This window comes from Solenopsis invicta, chromosome 1 (assembly GCF_016802725.1).
Source record: "Solenopsis invicta isolate M01_SB chromosome 1, UNIL_Sinv_3.0, whole genome shotgun sequence".
In the NCBI taxonomy this organism is placed as follows: Eukaryota; Metazoa; Arthropoda; class Insecta; order Hymenoptera; family Formicidae; genus Solenopsis; species Solenopsis invicta.
Window position 1 is genome coordinate 18924108 of NC_052664.1, and position 22974 is coordinate 18947081.

Below are 22974 nucleotides of genomic sequence, written 5' to 3' on the forward strand. Positions count from 1 at the left end.
TTTTTATCCACAGATAAAAAATCGCCGTCAAATTTTTTCCACTGCCATCAAGTGCAATATAAAACAATAATTTTCTAATTTTTTTTTCATCATTTTCTTAAATATTTAGAGAAATGTGCTATACATCCTTAAATGCAAAAAGACAACGCGCATGCATAAATACACGACATGTACGCGACAAAACTGTACTGTACAGTGCCGGTTTGGTACAGAGAAACTCCTCTGCTCATCGCGGCGTGCGCGCCTTCTCTCGATCGACCGAGGAGAAGCCGCTACGGGTGTACGTACGCGAGACGCGAGGTCGGGATGGTGGGGCGTCGGCCGGCGTGGGGTGGTCGGAACGAATCGGAGTCGGAGGGCGACAGAGGGAACCTTTCGCGCCTGCCTGCGCCTGCCTGCGCCTGCTCCGGGGCCTCGGCGCCTCAGCGCAGTCAGCGCCTCAGTTGCCTCCAGTTGCCTCGCGACTCTGCATCCATGAAGGTCGATCGCGCGTCGTCGGTACGGCGCGCCGAAACGCCTCTCGCTTTCGCTCGCGCGGATGCGTGACTCGTTGTGTCGCGCATCGTGGTGGACCCGGCGCGAAGTGGAACAGCAGTGGAGCCGGCCCGCGTCCGTTCGAGGGAACGACGACGACGACGATGTCGTCGTCTCGTCGGGGATACGCGACGTTTTGAAGCGCCGCCGGTGAAGCGGCGACGAGCGACCAGCGATCAGCGCTCAGCGCTTTAAATGTTGCGTTGCCTGTGAGAGACGAGTGTGCCGCGCGGTGGAAAATTGATGGAGGCGAGCCGGGGTTAGCGTCGTCGAGATACGCGTCAGCCGACGTAGTGCGCGGAACAGTGTCCTGTGAACTGACTTCGATGGTCTTCGAGAACATCGAGATGAGGAACCCTGCGGGGTTCCTGCTTGAGGACGCCCGGCACGGATACATCCAGTACATCAGGTATTTTTCTCGTTTCCGGCGCGTCCCGCCACATGTATGCTAACAATAAGGGATAATCGAGTCGCCGTGAACAATAATCCGGGTTAACGAAATGTCCCTGGAAACTTCCCCGTTGTGAGAGTAAAAAGTTTCGAGAAAAATGAGAGAGTTTTGAATCGCGGTTGAACGCTGGGTTTTAAGTCGTTTACGAGATCGAGATTCCTTGCGTTACGGTAACGATCGTGATTTAGAAAGGGACATTGAACCATTCATCCGAGATTAGGTACGTCGAACGTCGCAGTTCGGCCTAAATGATAAGAAAATGTCATGCCGGGTATATGCGTGAATGAGTGTCCGTTGTCGTAGTAAGGATCGCCTCGTCAACGTCTATTGTCGCCTTTTGCGAATCTTTACGAGTTTCCCGAATGCGCTATGCAAATTGATCTCGCGGAAACGTTAAATATTTAACAACGCGCATCGTGATTTACGTTACAATGTCCGTTTCTTCGACGCTCCCGGTCTTCACAGCGTCAGTGTTTATTTATGTACCACTGCCAGTATCGCTATTGATATAATTGTTGTGTAAATACGACGCCTGCAAGGCGTTCAATAATTTCACACTTGACGTTCGATTGTTATCAATTATATCGTTTTTGATGAAGTTTAAAGATGTGAGCGTCACTCAAATCACCTCAAAGTATTATCAAGAATTTTTAAATTTTATAGATCGTTCTATTATTATGTTTGAGTACTTGTGTAAAATTTAAGCATAAATCTCTTATTTGTTTAAATATTATTTAATTTGTTATTTGCTCTTAATTCTTATATAAAATCGTTTTATAGTATTTATTTGCAAGTTTGATGACGAAGTAGCATTACGAATTAAATTAAATCTTTTACGTATACTAATAAAATTCTAATAAATATTCGTGCAAGGATTCATTTGGATCCATTTGTTTAAAAGTTATTTACCTAAAATTGCAACAAAATAAGTCATTTTTGCTGCATAAACTAATATTCATTTTTTTTTCTTTGCAGCTAGTTAAAAAATAAAAATTCGCAATTTAACATTTTTTTGTCGTTGCTTACGAAAAAATATAAGCTTTTAGATTTTTAATTTTGAACTCTTCGTTGATATTGTGGAATCAAAACATCCTTAAAATATTTCGTCTTGAAAAATACTTCTTAGTATTCACGTGAAATATTTTTGAGAATCTTAGAATCATACATTTTAATCTTTTCCGAAGAAGTTCCTTTTTTTTCAATTCTTAGAATAGAAAATGATTTAAAAGAAATATTGAGTTCTATTATTGCTTACAATTATTGCGGTTTACGAAAGGAACTTTAATCTTCAAAGGGCGGAGGGGATTTATTTTTAAAATCTTTACAGCTTTTCCTTCAATAAAATTTATTGTAATTCAACGCATTCCTTGCTTTAAAATATGACTTCGTTTCATCGCCACTTTAATGGCTTCCCTTCCTGTAAAGATTAAAACGCTGCATTTTTCCGTAGCTTTCTAAAAAAAAAATGATATGTAATTTATTTTAATTTGAGAGGATTATTTCGGTTTAAGGGACGAATAATATCTAACATACCGATCGTCGTGTTTAATATGGCGATTCGAGCTTCCTGTGTATACTGCGTGTATTTGTGTACATAACGCCGGATTACGTGGTAGAACGGAGTCGTAAATCAGGTATCATTTTCGAAGTATAAAGCAGATATCGAATGAATATTGTTTGCACGATGGGAGTCCGCAACCTGGAAACGATCTAATCCGAAGGGACGATCGATAATGTGCCTTAATCCCACCAGCGTAGCGAAATCATTGCTTATTTTGCGGCATAAGCTCAAATGATTACTGCGGATTATAGTGGAGAATTCCTTCGCGGGCAAATGTGTATCAAGCAACAAAAATAATCACACGTGTTGGTCCAATCGATTTGACAATAAATTATTTCATAAGAATGACCCTATACACAAATAGAATATCTCTTTGAAATGACTCAGTTTTTAATATACATCCATTGAAATATCGAAATGTGAGACGAGAAAAAACGAATCTTAATTTTGTTAGCTTAAACATGCACGTGAATATCTAATCGCGTAAATAATACAAAAGAATATTAATTGCATGGCTTTAGCTACATCTTACAACATATATTATTTTAATCTTTCATGTACTGTACAAAAACTTTTCAATTAAGCTAGCCTTCCTGATGCGGTTTTATTCGATTACTTTTAGTGTTATTTACGGTTACTATTACTTCATTTTAGTACGAACGGGAGAACTTGCCGCGAATGATGTCAGACTTCGGCATAACTGTAGATCAAAAGGATCATTTACGACTTTTTTTTTAAATTGTATTTTTCACCGTGAACTTTCTGGTTGACCGACCATTACTTAGCTAACCGTTAGAAAATAACGGTTCGTAGAAAACAACAAATTTTGCGTTTTTATCGATACACACAGTTGCAATATCTGGAATATCCGTCACGTTATAACGTCACGTAATTAACTGTTTGTTGCACGATGTGCCATATGTAGGATTGCGTATTGATCGATCTCGCTTGTGACGATAGATACTAGATAGAACTATTAAATTTAATTATTTGTGAGAAATGTGGATTTGGTTTAAAATGTTAAAAAATTGGACTTATCGATAATTTTTTAATATTTTTAATATAATGTTGATTCGATAATTACACACCTTACATATTTCGAAAATATAACAACAGTAACAACATATTTCTGACGTCGACGTCTGTTACGAATAGTTTAACTTATTTTGCAATTGAAAAAATCATACATCTTATAAATCTCAGCTTTAAAATGTAATATATATCGTTAAAATGGAGTCAAAGGTACTTTCTGTGGATATTTTCTTTATTATCTTCTCTCAAAAATCAAAGAATGACTTTTCAGAACAATGACTTCGTTTTTCTCATCTTACTGATTTATTTTCGAATAGTTCGCGTTTCTTTCGCACGAAATATCTTTGCAAAAAGCGATTCTGCAACGAGGGTTAATTGAAAGATCATAAATTACGCAGAAGAGATACTCCTCGTACCGTTAGCGATGGTCCAATTTAAGATGGTGGGATACTTGGCAACGCAGCCTTCACCGGCATACGAATCGTACTCTTTGTTTCTTTTTTCGAACCACAAGGATCCCTAACCGATCTTCAGTCCATAACAGACTCCAGCTCGAATAGAATGCCAATCTCCAGTGAGGTATTCAGTTTTTGAGGAATTGCAATCGAATAGTCGGTACATCCGGAAAACAAAAATAATTATATAAATTATGTAAATTAGTTAAGTGGCCTGTCTGCACAAAAATTAAATTGCAACGAGAAATTTATTTAACAGATAAATGCAACTTATGAATAGCAAAAGGAGTATAAAGAGTAATAAATGTATAAATATATTTGAAAGTATTTAGTTTTTTATTTATTATAATTATGTAATTTTGAATATCAAATAATATTAAAAATAGCAGTACTTTATTAGTAATTGAATTTTGCAAAAGGATGATTAAGAATTTTTGAACTTTATTATTTATAAAAATTGTAATAATAAAAAATAATGTAAATTTCTTTAATTGTTATCTTTTATATTATAAAATTTGTTTCTTATAAACGAAATTTATTTAGATGTTTATTTGACATAATTGCTATTAATTTTGTATTTGTGATGTGTATAATAATGTGCTTTTTATTTTTCGTACTATCAGTTGTAATTTAAACAGTCTTTTTCGGAATAAAATTTATAGGAATACGTTATTGCAAATGATTAATATTAATTTCAATTACATTATACTTTGAGAAAGAGAGAGAGAGAGAGAGAGAGATAGTTATACGTATATGTCTAAAAGCTGACATTTTATATAAAATATGTTTTTTATTTTTTTTAAATAGAAATTTATAAAAATAATATAAAAAAATGATTGATTTCCTATGCATGAAAAGTTTTTGCGTTTTTCTCGAGGTTTTTCTCTTGAAAACATCATAAAAATGTATAAAAAGCACATAAATCCAAACGATTGATTTAGTCATTTTAATGTTAGAATAGCTAGTTGCATCGAGGTGTAAATAATTGTCGTAACACAAGTAAGCTATTAATGAGCAAAAATTAAAAGTTCTTGTAATCGAAAACATATGTAGCCGAATACCAACGCGCCGCGTGTGTTAGTGGGCGCCATGTGTTTCTTAAAAGCAGCGCTTCTTTGTCAGCATCAGCTGACTCGGAATATCAGCTGCGCGCTTTTGTACGAGCGAGGTGTGAAAGGGAACCCTGATTATTTGTCAAGAAAGATCACCATGGGAAAAGTTGGCTTCTATATACAGCCTATAAATATGCTCAGAGACGTTCATTACAGTACTATGCGTGGTACGAATGTTGCTTATTCGAATGCAGAGGAGTTTATTTAATAATATCTGCGTTGAAGAGAAAATAATCACCATGCATATAAAATATTTTTGACAAAGGCATCATTCACTACCTTGGTTTATTAATTTGCTCTTCGATGTTGCCATATTTTGCTCGTATTAAATAACAAAGACCGTATTATTGTTTTAATAAATTAATTTTGATTTCTCACGCGTTGTTTAATGAACAGATATAGAACAGGACGTACAAATATGCAATTGCGTTTCTATAATACATCGTTTTGAAATCATCTTTAGCTTATCTATAATTTGTGTTAGAATTCTCTTCCTCGGAGTTAGAATTTAAGGTTTCATAGATTTTATTTATATAAGTCTCATGTGTCATACAATAAAAGTATTTGAGAGGTTATAGTATACTATAAAATAGCATGTTAGAATATAGTGTGACACTAGAATACACGGCATATAAAATTGTAAATAAAATTCTATTCTGAAATCTGAAGCGGATTATAGACCGCCTAAAGTGGTCTTAATAGGCTAATCGATAGTCTAATATAGAACAACGTCAGCTCTCTCGCTTGCCTATATTCATGTTGCTTCGTTAAACGGACGAGTCACGAGTATTGTTACACGATGTATCTCGAGACGAGCACGCAAGACTATCGGGATATATAGTCTTACTCTAATCAGTAGCGGTGATTATAAATTTGCGATCGGACATGTGGTATCTCTATCAATAACCGTTAGAAAAAGGTAGCTTAGCTTAGCTCCCGTATTGCCGCAGCTGTCTTCTGTAACATTCTATATCGGCGCTGCTCTAACGGGTTCCTCGTCGCCACGATTTATATCGTAGCGACGATTATTGCCGAGTAATCGTCGAATCGAACAGTCGCTCTGTTATCTTGTTCTCCACGCGCGGACGATACCCTCGCTCATGCCGCCGATCGTAAATCAATACTTGCGTGGCCGTTGCGAATATTAAAGTGTTGCCCGCGAGACGACCGTTCGTGGTCACTCTAAACCTGATATTTATAGCCGAGGAAGCTCACGATGTCCACGCGAGCATCTTAAGATCGTTAACTTCCCATTATGTAATTTCTCAGTGAAACGCCCATTAAGCCAGTGGATTAATTCCATTGATATGCGTAGCACTTGATGCGATTATGAAAAAGTTGGCGCATGCAGTCTCGGCCAGACTGACTCGCGCTAGTGCGTTCTCTTCTAATAGCTGCAAAAAGTACTGCTACTTGCGAAAATGACGATTAATTTTCCTTACACCGTCTACGGAGAAGCGTTCCGTTCTGCAATAAAATTATTGCAGAAGTAAGTTAACGCGACACGACGCATTTAAAGTAAGATTAACGTTTGCTTCTAACAGATTCTTTCAATCATACGAACTTCTTAGCGCAACAATTTTTCGTCTATAACGTTTCTTGTCTGTAGCTTTCTTAAATAATTATCTTCTTTGGATACGTTCTTTCATATACATTGCAATTTTGCCGGATGAAAGACTATCAACATTTTGCCATTGAAGTGCACCTAAAAATTCTTTAATCCCGACAGCTTTCTTTATTGCGTGGAAGTAGTAAAATTGATAATCGACGCGCAATTATTATTAAAAGCAATTTTGATAATTTTTTTCCTTTTTATCCGTTCTCGTAAGTTAACAAAAGGATATAAAGGAGATGCACACGAATATAAAAGTTTTTATGCGAGTTGAAACATGAATTTCCAATGGATGATAATTAACTCATAGTGCATCATCAGTCAAAGAATTTTATTGTTATGTTGCATTTCTGTTACGCCGATCACTTAAAAATCGTCTCGTAAAAATTGATAATCGTTCTGGCGTATTTGAGCCTGAGAAAATTACAGTCATTAGATGAGATTAGATTCGATTGTCATAGATTGATGTAATCAATCGGTAATCAAATATGGCGGTAATAGAAGATTTACGCTGAAAGTCATTTGGCAAGTTGCTTTAAGTAGAACAGCCATATATATATATATATATATATATATATATATATGTTTCTAAATTCAGCGTTAGTTTATTAATCGATTTTTGCGGCATATTGTTTTATCTTTAATTTTTATTAAAATATCTTGAATATAGATTTTTGTACAACAATGCAATAAATGCGATGTAATCACCGCGAATCAATCATTTCACAATTTTGCGTCGACATTTTTAATCCACAATCTAAAAAAGAAATTTCTCACAATCTTCTATTATTTCATAAACAAATGGAATTTTTTCGCACCAACATTAAATGATTTTTTTTTAGATAAAAAAGATAGATAAAGACGGATAGAGAGAGAGAGTACAAAAAGGAGGAGGAGATGGCAATTTAATCGATTGTACAATAATTAATCGCTTTTGAAAGCCGCGCAGTAATTATCTCAAAGTGATTACTCATGTTAATCTTGCAGATATTAATCGCGGATTAGCATAATCCACTTTTGCTATCTACTGACTTCTCGAAATCGTTACTGCTTTTTGCTTTCGAATTGCTCAACAAATTGAGTCAGCATCGAAGCCCAATGCCCATCCCGGCTCGAGGCTACTTTCCATCAATTTTCTGGACGGGTACACACAATGACTCGATTCGTTTATGTAGATGCAACTTTTGTCTGGCGGACGGATAGGTTTCGTCTCGTAAAATCTGTTTTCATTGCCGCTCGGTCATATCGGCTCGTAAAGACTTTCGCTTCAATGCACAGCATTGATGGAACTTTTCTTCCTCTAAGACCGACACGTGATCTCGTTTTGCTCATAATATTGGCAAGCTATTTTTCTCCGGCAAGTTAGCTTATAGCAAGGTTGTTAAAAACTTGTTTGATTCATAACTTTTTCCTCTTTCGAAAGATTTATACGACGTAATAATCGTCTCTTCTCTTGCTGTAAGAATCTTGTTTAAGGTCAATGACTTTTCGCTGCGCGTTTCATTGTCGCGTTCGATTATCGTTTCCACAGAAATGTACAGCAATGCGGGGTTGCTTAGAAACGAGGCTCACAACACGGAAGTCGATATATGTAGCCGGTCACGATGTAATTGACGAGGAAGATTGCGTTTCTAATCTTTATGCCAGATAGTAGATCAAGGACGACGCAGATATAGTTGAAGTTTATCGTTAAATATTTGCACACATTTTTAATATATATCTTATGAAGCGATATCGACGCGTATCTTGTAAAATAACCATCGATATCCTCAGAAAACTCTTTCGAACTTCAATGTAAAAGCTAGATGTGTTTTTCAATTTCTGCGACAGATGTTTATTTTGTAACGATTTTGAAAGTTTTTAAAAATTTTTGCTTTAAAAATTTCTTTGATAATTTTTTCTTATCGATTTTCAAAAATAATAAAAGCTTTGCTTTTCGATCAATTCTACATCGTTTTTATTTGAGTAGAATTTTATTCGAGATTCACGTGTCAAAATACATAGCATTGGAAATTGCAGAATCATGATAAATGATAATTTTTGTCTCTTTCAAGAAATGGATTTTAAATTGAAAATTTTGTTCTTGAAGCAATTCTCATAAATCTGAGATGTCTTCATGCATTTATACATGCGAAAATTGTCTGCAGAATTTCCATACGCAAAGTGCGTCAAATGAAAATTGATATCGAGGAAACGTGCTCAAATACGTATGTACAAAGGTAATTGATGCATACTTATAGTAACACGAGCGAACTTCTTTTTGCCTCGCGAGATAGAGTTAATGTAGAACAGCTATCGGCATCTTTGCTCAGAAATGTTTAACACGCGCGAGTTGGTCGGAAACAACGACACGTTGTTCACCTACAACAGCGAAACTACTCTTTGCCTGCGACTTGTGCATAACTCATCGCGCTTTTAGTGGAATCACCGCTTCATCGCGTCATCTGCTTAGAACGTACCTTGTCATCTGACGGTTGCGTAACAGCTCTCAACACTGGAGACGCTGGAGACAATATGTAGCCATGTTGGACCGATGGATAAAACTGGGGATAATGTTTGCAAGGTGCAAATAACGTTGGAACGCCGAGCGACTGCGTATCTAATCGCGTATAATTTCCGATTTCTTTGAAAGCCTTTGAAAACGTTGTGGAATCCTAATTTGATATTAATGCGCAACTGTTGTTGCACATTGCAGATTATCTATTTCTGCGAAATTGTAAAAGTAAAATTGTATTGAAAAATACAGTTTCGAAAACGACATTCTGTATCTCTATATTTTTTATGCTTTCAAATATAACTAAAAAATAATTTAAACGTAAAAAATTATAAATTCTTCGATTAGAATGTTATGAATTTATTAATCAAAGATATCCGTTCATAAATGTTGAGTATTGATCGAAAGCTAGGTGTTCTTAAAAATATTGAATAAATATCTTTCTAAAAATTTAAGAAAACGATTTATATTTCCGAGGGGAACTGATATTCAATTATCTTGGTACGATATAATTGGATTTTTCGAACTCAATTTATCTTTCGATAATTACTTATCGTAATTACTTTCATCTCCGGTTTCCTTTCATCTCTCACGGAATTTTTTTTTTCTTTTAATGCCGACACACAGTGTTAATCGTATCTTAAGTCTCTTCTTCTATAATGCCATTTCCTGTGAACGCATTCGGACACTAAACTCGCAATTACAGAACGTAATTAGTCATTAATTAGCATTAAATTGCGCAATACGTCAAACTCACTTGTGAGAGACAGAAAGAAGTACTGCTGGTTAGGTTCTCATCGTCTGCATGATGTTTTTAGTAAGTCCTTATTTTAGAAATTTTTTTTACAGCAATAAAGCAGTTATGATTGTCACTATTTCCGTTGTCTAACGAAAACTATATTTTTTTGTATTTATCATCTTTCGTACTATTTTGGGCGCGTTACAAGCGTATATAATCGGCGAATAAATCAAACGACTGTTGAAACAATGAAAGTCTAAAGAGGTTTCTTAACATTTACGACTTGTTTATTTTTTCGTATGAGGTAGAATTTTTCTTCACGAGTTAAAGAATAATAAAAAAAATTGAATTTTGTTATTAAGTTTTATAATAAATTTTTCATTTTTACATCTTCGGCTTTTGTACGATCAAATGATACATAAACATGGTATTTTCCATTGCAACGACGAACAAAATCGATTGAGGGCGATCACCAGTTTAAAAGAAGTGAAATAAAAATACATGAACAAACTTTTTAAATAATACCTTAAGCCTTTTCGTTACAAACTCACAAAATTGGGATCGCGATTTTATACGAGAGACAACATCTCTTTGCTCACTCACGATTTCTGAACTTGTATCATCGACTGACACTGAATCACACGCAACACAGAATTACTGTCTATTGTTTCCGCTGAAAAGAGAGCGCGAGTAATTAGCGCGATAAAATAGAGCGTATGAAATAAAATAACTAATGACAACTGTCTCAAAATTTGTAATGATCTGATTTGTCTCAGTCTATCCCAATCTTTTAAAAACTGAAAGATTCTGAGTAGAAAACGGAAAAAATGCTAATTGAATCGCGATTACATATAATATGTAACGTTACATTTGTTAATATTGAAGAGTCTCACGAAACACTACGAATCTCATTACCACTTTTAATCTAGGTTATATATACCATTGTGTAAAAGTAGATTAAATGTGAAGTTTGAGAAAAGCATAAGTTTCTTTTTCTCTCGCGTCGTACATGACCTATTGTATATATTCGTCATTCTACCATTAATTTACTTTAATGACATTTCGTAAGTTTATTACCAAAAAAAAGTAGTTTTGAGAAACGCAAAAGAATAAATTACATACATTTCAAAAGTATAAATTACGTACGTTTCAAAACGAAACGTGCTTCGGGATACTTGCGTAATTGCGAACGCACGTTTAAATATGTACGATACATGTCAGCCTTGCGCATGATGAGAAATGCCACTCACTCACAGTGTGTTGGTAATGTACACGTGGAGGTAGCACGTGTCGACACGATGTTTTCATTTTGCATAATAATGCAGCAAAATTGTTCACGTACCCGCGTGATTGTCGTGTAGGCGACAAGTCACTCCGTCGCGTGCGAACAATGAAAATAAAAATGAAGGATGTGAAAAAGGATATTAAAAAACGCGCACGTCACCTTTACTTTCGAACGTTCGTATTTACGGAATTAGGAGGCCCCCGAATTGCCGCATCGGAAAGAGCGAGGGAGCGTTTGTTGTTCGTCAATCTTCCTTTGGACGAGTTTCAAGCGAAATGGCGATTAACGTGAAACCGGTTCGGTTCAGCTGGGCTTCTTAGAGATAAAACTCGCGATTCTCTTTGAAGCACGTGTTCCTGGGAAGACGACGCGCTCAGCTCTTTGTCACTCGGCCCGTCCATCTGGAGTGTTTCGCTTGTCTTCTCTCGCGTGCTTCTCTAGTGGTTACCCAGGCAAAACTTGTACACTTAGATATTAGATGTTCTTGTGTTATTTTTAACTTTTTTTTCTACGTAACTGCACAAAATAAATTTTATCCTCTAAAATAACTTTTCCTCGTGATTGACGGCAAGTTATGAAAATTGACACGTCTGCGAAATTTTTATAAATTATTTTAATTTTTTTATTTTAATAATGCTAACAGTTTAATCCAATCTTATTATTCAAGTTCAAATCATTAATTAGCGGAATAGACAATATTATATGTATTATAATCAAAGTAAACAGTTTACATGTGAAACTCCACATATTAATAAATTATATTTTACATATTATGTGAGATATATTCTCTATTAGATATATGAACAAGTAAAAATGTAAAACGGAACAAGTGTAAATAGAAAGACGACTATAATTGGAAGCCTAAGCCGCAAGGCAAATGGATTCAAAAATAAATAAATGATATATTCTTTATTAATGATATTCAATTGTATTATACTGTACATTGTTAGAAATCAGCAGCAGAGTGTAATATGACGGAAGCATTTCAAGGTACATTAATAACATTTAATGTACATTTAATGTAAATTCATTATTGTCAAAAGTAATTCAATGTTGTCATAGTAAATTTCATGCACATATTTTGTAATTATAAATACATTAAATTTAATGCACATTCAACTTGGCTTTAAAAATAAAATTGAATTTTATGACGTTTTTGACTACATTAAACCAGATACGAATCGGGAAGCAAAAGATGTGGATACTTGCGAATGGAATAGCCTGTTTGCTTAATCTAGATGCGACTTCACTAATTATTTGAAATGTTGTAATAATATGCAAGTTTACGTATATTCTGAATGATTTCACTGACACACAAATCTGCGGATTTCTCGTTTCATGCAAGCTTGCGATTGCATCATTGAGCACAGATAATATTACGCATCGGTCAAGCGAAAACGAGCATTTTAGCGCCAATCGGCGTCTTAAAAGAAAGTTAAACCAAAATGACGCTATTAAGTCCACGTTTTCAACCTTGTTACCGAAGAAAGCAGGATACGTGAACGCGTGACGCGGCAAGAATATGCGCGAAACCGGTTATTTTTAATAATGGAGGTATTTGGAACTTTATGCCGTTTTCTCGCGATCTATCCATGTTTTATCTAACTGTTGAAAATTATTAATTTACACTCATATACGTGTGATACCGATCGGTCTTTTATGATTCTGTTATCACGAGATACTGTAGGCATGCCGCAATGACCCGTTTTTCAATGTTTTATTTATTTCATTTTACGCAATATATTCTAATGAATCGTGGCCTGCTATTGAGATATGCAAATATTGCAAGTGCCCTTGTTTGTGTTAATACATTATAATACGATCGTGAAGTTTATCCTGAATCAATGGTATTTTACTTTTCTTTATTGAGAAGAAAAGCTGTTAATTTTACTAAAATTTTAGCTTGATTGAATTTCTTCAGTTCAAGTCTTTATGCGTTTAAATTAATTTTAGATGTGTAGTTAAGTTAAATATATAAATGCTCAAACTAAAGATCGTGTATTTAAGTCAAATACATAAATACTTGAACTAAAAAAAAATTTAGTTAAGTTGCAAATTTAATCAAGTTAACCACTTTTTTTCTTAGTATTCGATCTTCGATTCTTAGAAAAAAAAAACTTTTAGTTGGGGCTACTTTATATTAAAGCAGCACATATTTTTTATAAGTAAACTACATTGATTTACTAAATTATTTTTCAAGAAAAAGCATAGCCTTAAAAATTATTTTTTTAAAATAAATGTAATAAAATAAATCAAATTCTAACGGTTTTTAAAAATTTCTTGATATTTTATTGACTTAGAATCTTAATTTGTTTTCTTATTAAGAAGAAATGAGGAATGTAATCGAAGCTGTTTGAACTAATTCAGCCTCGATTTTCTCTACAGACTGATATAAAATACATGAAATCAGAGCAATCAATTTTTTGCACTCTACGCTGCTAGTAATGTCGACCGCTTAACAATTTTCACTTTATTTTATCGAACAGTTTAATAAATTATTTGCCCATCGGCGTCCGCGGCACGCGCGCTTTTACTCTTATCCTCGGCAGACGATTTATTCCGCCGATTACGTGCTTTACGACAACTTTCTCCGAGGACAAGAGAGGAAGCGAGGATAATCGATGAGATTGAGGATTCGCGGGGAAAGAAAGTCTATCGGAATTTCTAGCGAAGAGCATCGCATTATACAGTAGACGCGCGTACAGATTTTTCTTTTACGAATTAACCGCGGCTACTCCATTCCGTTTTATGCCTAACGCGTATCGCGATGACTCTGCGAGTTTCAGAGAAATTGATTTCGTACGATCGATTACTCCAAGAGTTTTGTGGAACTGATGGAAATCTTGATTCATCTCTCGCGGATGATTTTTACATGTCATCTCGGTACGAAATTAATAATGATGGTACATATTGTATCAAAATAAGCAATCAGTTCAAGATTTGTTCAAACATTAAAAGAATAAACTTAAAATTGTATTGCAGTAAAATGATAAGATTTTAAAGCAATAACATATACGATTTACAAATATGATAATACACAGAAATTACATATGTTTTTATTAGAAATGACATACGTTTTTGACGAATTATTTTTTTGAAATACCATTTACAAAATCAAAATCTACTTTATATTTATAGATTGAAAAAGCTTTATGGAAAAAAATTATTACACCGAAGAAAGTTTAATAATAATAATCTAGTTTTGGTGAAATAATTTTAATTAAATGTTCGATTAATATAATCAAACATTTAGTAATTATGTTAATAATCGATTGGTTATTAAATGGTTACCAAACGGTTACTAAATATTATTAAACATTTGGTTATAATAACTGAATAATTGAATTGAATTTAATTGAAACTATTTTACCAAGGTTTAGTAATTATCATCTAAATTTGATTATTATTACTACTATTTTTTCAGTATCAAATTAACAATCATTATCTCATATACAAGCAAAAGTGTAAAATTTTCTTGAAAAATTTGATAATCTTAAACAGGCATAAATTTGCTTACATGAAAAAAACAAACTTTCTGTGTGCATGTACTACAAATTATAAAAATTCTGAAAATGTAAGAGTGTGATGACAACGTGACGAATTTTATGTATCACACGCATAGAGTCACGCAAGGGATGCAAGAAAGATAGATGATTCAAGCTCTTTACGACTCGGTATCTCGGAAAATAGGCGCACTGTGAAAAATCACGTGTCATATTTGCGTAATCCATAAAGACGTTTTGTGCACATGTACATCCTAATCGGTCAGAAAACGCGAGAACTGATTCGATCAATAAATTTGCGGAATCATCGATGGTAATCGCCGCGTAATTCCCTCGCTTCCTCGCGTTGTTCCGCTTCGTCCACGATCGGACGGTTAAGCGGCCGCGTGCGCGATTGTCTCACAATCAGCTAAGAAGGTGGAACAACTGTGAGAATCGCGAGTGAGCGTGAGAGGTCCTCATTATACCGCTCTCGTGATTACGAATGATTCTTTCTCTGAAAAAGAGAAAAAAAAAACACTCGCACCGCCGCTAAAAGAGACATTTTCGCGAGACGTTCGCCGTTCTGCACGACTCGCGAAGTGACTATTGAAAACACAACGAAACCCGCATAAAAGAAAGTATGATTCACGAGCTGTTCAAAAATCTCCGGCAAATGGAAGTCATTCATGGGTATTTTTGGAAATTTTACTGCTTTGCGAAGTTTGTTCCGCGGATTCCAAATCTGTCTGCGAGCAAACAAGATCTTCCCATAAATTTCCATAATAAAGACGTGTAAGGCATCGAGATGCGTGAGGAATGCTGAGACGTAATGTTGTGAACAAGATTACTACGCGGTTAGTTAAAGAGCCACGCATCAAATAAAATGGATAAAAACGGATAAATTAGCTATGTCCATCTGGATCTAACTGAAAATCTTAACGAAGAACACGAAATAGAAATTTAAATGCAATTTCTAATAACGATTTTCAATATTCTGACATTTATATTCCTTCCTCGTATTTTACTTTAATTTTCTTCTATAATTTTATTTTAATATTCCTCTTGGACTTATCTTTGATCGCGGCACCAATTTTGGCGACTTCACATTGCTTGCGTAAACACGTAAGAAGCGAGCAAGATTCACAAGAGTTTAAGTGGAAGAGTAAATTAATGTGCGCAATAAATTCGCACCAAATGTGCTTTATATGATAAAAGCCTAATTTACATAACAACGTATACGGGTTAACGCCTTCTTGATTACCCGTGTGGTACTGCGTATCGCAAGATTTATGCGTCTTGGCCATTTACGTATTACTATGTCACACAAGAGCTGCATTGGCTATTGTCGGCTATTGGCGCATCGCTGCAGCACATAAAATGCGCTGTTGATTATTACGTAAAAAATATAAAGCTGTGATTATTTATAGTGCATTGTACCGTACGTCTTACAAGTTTATTACACCGCCCAATGAGTCAGTGTCTAATACAAGCGGTAGATAAATGACTCTCGGTCATAAAATATAGCGGTAAACAAGAATTTTAACTTTTAGAAAGATAAAAGGAGCGTTATCGTTAATCCACAGAATGTTAGAAAGAGTTAAACAATAACAATGTTATATATAGATATTTAATTACTTTATTTACACAAAAATTTTATTCTCCTTTTGATGTGCTTTTAAATGTTTGTTATTAATTTGATGTAATATTAATTTTACATTTCGAAAGGATAACTGTTCAAATTTTGTAAAAGCTTGCTGTCAATAGCGGTCTTTTATGAGCATTTCACGTGCAAATATCGACATCTGTGCAGAGACCAGACTTTGATTAATTTGGGTTGTCGATCACAGTCGAACGGACTGGGAAGTAGTCTTCCGGTCGACGACGCGCTCTGGGCAACCACAGGAAGCTCGTTCGATTATATTCGTAATTCTGCTGTGACACGTAAATCGAAACTATTAGGACTATGACATATTCCAAGCATTTGCATTATAATTGTATAATATTACGTATTGCAGTCCTTACATTCATGTGAATGCTTAATAATATTTTGAACAAGTAGAACGTCGGGGTAGAAATTTAATAACATATTGCTTAAAATAATGAAATAATGAAAAATTGATCTGCATAAAAATTGAACAATATAAATTAAAGTATATAACAATTTTCCAATTTGTTTCTGATACTGCTTGTCGCTATAATAAATAATTGTGTAAAGCAATTATTATTGCTTGTTTATTTAAATCATATGTTACGAAGTTCTTTTTTGTAAATAAAAATTTACGAAAAGTCCTTATAAAGTCCTAATAGCCTGGAGTTACATAGATCATTTTTAACAAATTTTCGTCACTATACCTTCCCTAAATTGTACAAATATATTTATTTATTCTGTGCAATAATGTAGTTTTTTTTTAAATGCTAAATTCGTTATCACATTTTATTAATTATTTCGTATTGTAAAACATAAAGAAAATTTGGAAATTTGGTTCTGAGCTAAATTGAACTGCCAATCTAGGCTATTGTTGTTCAAATGCGCGACATTGATTTCTATTTTCTATGCAGCGAAAATGCATCACGGTTTACCCGCTTGCGCACGTGTCAGCGAGGTGCGTCATGCGAAAAGAGAACACGTCGGATGCGTTCAAGGTAATTCGCGCGATTTATCGTTAAACCGTGGCCAGGCACCGTGAAAGATGCGCAGAAAGTGCTATTCTCGCCCTTTCTTGACGACGTCGGTGAAAAATCACGCGGTTTAAAAGTTTCCTCGTCGTTCTGGTAACGCGATATTAACGCGCTGACGAAACGTGCCATTGTTCTGTACTTATACGTATACTAATTTTAAAGTTGTAATACTAAAATATTTAGAATTGATGTACATAATAATATAATAAAGTACAGACGTTAGCAAATTGTTCAAGTCTAACTCTGAAAGAGAGATATTTTCGTGGTAAAAATTATCGCATAGGAATATGAATAGCGTAATGATTTACAGTCTGTCTGCAATTTTTATATATTTTAGTATACAAAAATAAATAATTTTTTAATTATATGTTTTTATTCACTCGTAATTACACAAAATTATAACACGATCAACTTTCACATTGCAAATTTAAATATAAAATAATTATTTTTAAATACATGATTGTTTTATGATAATCTGATAAATTTGAAAACTATATTGTGCATTAATATTTAACCATAGTAAAAGAAAATATTTAAAAAATAATGCGCGAATATAACGAATATTTAAAAAGTAATATAATATAAATAATTCAAAGGCTTGTTAGAAAGATTTTTGATAACGCTTGTTGCCCCGTTACACCGGTTGCGATGTTATCATCATTTGTCCTAGACATTGCAATTTTATTCCGGGACAAGTCCTCTTCCCGTTTTGTGTCGTGCGCAGGTGAACACTTTGTTAATGCGAACGTGCGCGTCATCTTGTACGCGTGCTTAGGTCGGTTAATTAGGAAATCGTGACAGAGCCAGTCCGCCGGCTGTTGAAGAACTTTATTGTCATTCGAGGCCTTATTTCACGTTAATATTATACTTTGAAAATATATCAACGAATATGTATTATTATTTTATGCATTATTATTATTTTATTATATCATTATTTATTACCTTGGATTGGAAGATTAAATTTAGAACACTATTTATACATCTTAGTAATGCATAAATTTCTATTGTTTTTTTCATTTTCTTTTAATGTAGAAGTTTCAATAAATATATTCATTAATTTTAATTCTAAATTGATAATTTTTTTCTTTATAGTTATTTACAACTATTGTATTATATATTTCTAAGAAGTGTGAGAACTGACAAGAGAAAAGAATAAAATGAAAGGTTATGCAAAAAATAGAGTTGATTTAATATGTAATTCAAAGTAAATTATAAAATGATTTAAAATATCTTTGAAAAATTTTATTTCTCAGAGAAATACATACAGTTGTAAGCAACTACGAAAAATAGATTAGCATTTTAGAAAAAAATAGATTAGCATTTTAGAAAAAAATAGATTAGCATTTTGTTAAATATTAACATGTTAATATTTTTTGATGAATCAATTTTAAACTTGTATAAAATTTATGTGGTGAAGAAATAACTAAGTGTGAAGCTCTGCTGTTTGAAAAAAGTGTCGATTTGTTTAGTTATTATTAATTAATTGTCTTAAAAGTATAGACAATTGAAAATGTGTACCTAAAAAGTACATTAACGTATATAAACGCACGAATCATAAATTCGCAATTATAGCTAGACATGAGCGCAAGTTGTAATACATGATGCATCTTTAAGATGCGTATACATTATCTATTATATCTTAATTATATATTGTGTAATACGTTGCTGATTAAAATGAGGTGAGGTACATTTATAATATAAAATATTTTACGTAGCATTACGTGAAACGTAGTAGAACAATCATGCAAAATGATCGCAGATAGTATGAATAACGTTATGATTTTTTTTGTTCTTATAATCTGAATCATTTTCATGACGCAAACGATGACGCGACGTGACTATTGGGAGATCATTGACTATCTTGAAACTCCTCGAGTTTGTGCGCGAATGGATGTGGCTGAATCATGCTTAAACGCCGAAAAAAAAGAAATAAAATAACGTTACCGGTGCAACATTTCTTTCATGCAATTTCTAGCTAATGAGGTTAATTAAGACATACGTCATTAACCATGACGGAGTAAGTCCGTTGCAGAACTGTGTTACTAGTCACATTTTTGTTTTATATCGACGTATTCACAGATAGAATTAACAAATATCCGACATCTGTTTCTAAACGGTGATCGCTCAATTTTAAACATACTTTATAACTTTGATTTTACATTCAGCTAATTTTAATTTTAATTAACTACACTTTTAAATAACACTTGATATTATAAAGGCACAAATTTAAAAATTGCACTGCGATTTGTTTAGAGATATTTTAATTTAAAAGACAATTTTTTTGCTCGATTAATAAATGGAAGCTAGGAAAGGGTAAGATAAATCAGTGTCAAATATATTTAGATATCAAAGAAACAATGGTTTATTTAGCTAACGTTTAATATGACACGTTTCTATGATATTAAAGCGCCTCGTCCCATTATCCAGATTGTGTTATATGTTCGTCTCTGTGTTTCTATTTTCGTTTCACATCAATTTTCAAAGGAAGAACGTTGACACCCTTGAAAATGCCCACGAAGGCTTTGAGTCACCAAGGTTAATTTGAGGAAAGGAGAGATTACCTTCTCTCTCTCTCTCTCTCTTTCCCTTCTATATTTCGAGACATAGCTACCTTTGGAGCAATCGTCTCTACTTGTGGAACGTGCGCTAATTTTAGTAACATGCTGTCTGCTATGCGTTAACGACCAGAATATCGGGATGCAAGGAAGACTGTTGTTCGAGATATAGTCGTGTTGGAGTATAAAAGATGATTTCTTGTATAGTCCAGAGTCAATTAATGCAAACGCGTTGGAATGTGTCGTAACTCGTAACAGGTTTCGCAAATCAGAAACAAAAGACAATCAAAGATACAATAAGATAAATGAAATAAAAATGAATAACGCAAATAGAATAATGCAAAATCAGAGTGTTTACTAGCGAAGAGACCCCTGAAATTTTTAGGGAATTGATTTTCTATAGTTGAAAATAAAGCTCCATGAATTTTCATGGAACTTTATTGATATTCAGGAAAATTTTTGAAATTTTACTTTTAAATTTAAATTGTGTCTTCATTTTTCTATTTTACACAAAATGGTTTTTTTTTTTTGACTTTTTTCGTGATAATGAAAAATTGATTAGCAATAAATATGGTATATACATATATTCTCGTGTGATTCGCGATTAAAAAAAAAAATGTTAGTGATAATAGAAAATAATTTATACATTATTCTAAATTGTATGTGTTTATATTATTTCGTTTGCTTTCTCAAATTTAATATTCAAAATTCAAGTGGCTTCTTTGTAATTATATGATTAAGGAATATTAAAAGGTATAATAAAATAACTTTATTTCAAAGTTACATTAAAAATTTTTCTAATGTTACTTGGAATTTTGAATAAAATTCCTGGAAGATCCGGAAATTCCCAAGGAAATCTCTTTTATAAAGAGTAAACATCTTGGAAAATGATGAGAGCTGAATAGCGATAAAATCGTTTGTGAAAAGGTAATAAACTGAAAATGGATCAACTCAGTTAGCTAAGGATATAACTGGATTATTGGAGAAAAGGAGGCAAGATGCGAGAGAAGAGTTTACGCTATACAAGGTGTCTTACATTAAAACATGAAACGAGACGAGTATAGGTAATTTCTATTATTCATAGACAAATTCTGAGATGTACATTTTCTTCTCTCTCAGTCATCTTACTCGTGAAATTTTTCTTTTTACAAGAAATCAGACGATCTTAGGGAAATCGATGAAAGCGTCGCAGTGACAAATGAAATGAAACACAGTTTTATATTGCACGAGTGGGAAATATAAATTCGAAAAAAAGTCCGATCGAAGGGTTCTTTGTTAACTTTTTGCTGTTCAATCTTGCGCAGCATGAAATCAACACAGCAGGGTCATGTTCGCCGCCACTTTCCTTCGTATTTATGACTTCATCTTTTCTCTTTTGCATACAGATATACTCCTGGATATGTTTTCCTGCTCTCTGTCGTCATCTTTGTCTTACAAGTCTATGTTTCTGTATTTATTGAAGGAGCTAAAGTAACATATCCATGTTTTATAACCACAATAAACCATCGAAGATCACAACATCACTTATTATTTCGATCTTTATATCAACTAATTTGTTGAAAAATTATTTAACATATTACTCAAAAAATACTTTTAACAATGTTTTTTTTGCTGATTGCCATTCATTATTCCATAAGTAAAATGTTAATATTTTGTTACAATTTTTAAAACTTTTTTTTAAGTTAAAATTATTGTTATAATATGTATGTTGAGAAAGAACAATGCTGCATTTTAATTATGGCACAAACAAATTGAAACATGTTTTAGAGCAAATTGCAAAAAGAATAATTATAGTAAAATTTTTATTATTATTTAGCAAAGATGAAAATAATTGAAGTTTATTGTAAAATGGTGAATTTATTTTGATTTGTGATACTTTATGCAACGATGTGTGAAAATATATTCAACAAAAATTATTTCTATTTAAATTAATATAATATACTTGATTGAAATGGCTTAACGGATCGTCCGAAAAAAAGATTGCGTGCAAGTAATTTTATCGTTCATGAACTGCAGTACATTTCCTTAAAATAGTTTTGTGTGGAATATCCGCTATCGACGTTTCACAGTCGCGTCTACAGACCTACATCAGGTTTGGTCAGACAAACCGTGTCGTACAGCCTCTTCCGTGCCGTTGATCATAATTTAAGTTCGCGTGAGTAACGCGATTTCGATGCGAAGATGGTCAAGATAGGGCAATCTTCTTTTCTCTCCCCTTCACCTCCTCCCACATACTCCAGCCATTTGTGTACTGAAACTCGAATATACATGGTGCACTAACAATTGCGCACTCTTTCTCAATCGCAAAATTGTTTAATAAGAAAACTTTTTTTTATAAATATAACGGATTCATTTTAATTTTTGAGTAAAGCGCAATTTTTTTTAAATTTAATTTTTTATTATTTACGATTTAGAAAATAAAAATTAAATCTATATACGCAGAGACAATAAATGTGCGTATACCTTTGAAACGTAAATATTAAAATATAAGCATTTATAAGGGTCAATATCGCTGATAAATATTTTATTATACTGAGAATGATTCAAATCTCGGAGCATCTATACGTAACGTTCTCATAAAAAATACATTAACGTACTCACCAATATCTCGTGTTTGACTCTTTATTAGCAATACGTGCTATATATTTGATTCATTTCAATTGAGCTTGTTGGATTATAATTTTTAAATATTACTAGATTTTTATTTTGCTACAACAATCGTTCCGACGCTCTTTGTTCAGAATACAAATCTTCTATTTCTATATTAACAATTCTGAACATAACGGAAAAAATTTCAACTAAAAAGATTAATACCACGTGCCGTTCGTTACGGTCGTCGCGAATTCGGAGGTGTGTCGTGTAATCAGCGCGGAAATATCATTCTGCGTCATTTGCGATTTTTTCGCAGTCCGTGTTCGCGTGTGTAACGGGCGGTACCGGTGCGCGACACACTTTGCCGACTTACAGTCGCGAATCGCAT

The 22974-nt window shown here is 33.6% G+C and overlaps 1 protein-coding gene across 3 annotated transcripts in view; it reads left to right on the forward strand.

Moving 5' to 3' along the window:
• Positions 1 to 22974, forward strand: part of LOC105201231 (protein phosphatase Slingshot homolog 2) — a 138730-nt gene that overhangs the window by 31539 nt on the left and 84217 nt on the right. The window contains exon 1 of one of the 3 annotated variants that reach the window (XM_026132857.2): positions 426 to 943. The exons of the other annotated variants lie outside the window; for them this stretch is intronic. Coding sequence (XP_025988642.1) covers positions 861 to 943 — 83 coding nt within the window. The 5' untranslated portion in view covers positions 426 to 860. Of the gene's footprint in view, positions 1 to 425; positions 944 to 22974 lie in introns of those variants that run through there. 3 annotated transcript variants of the gene reach the window in all.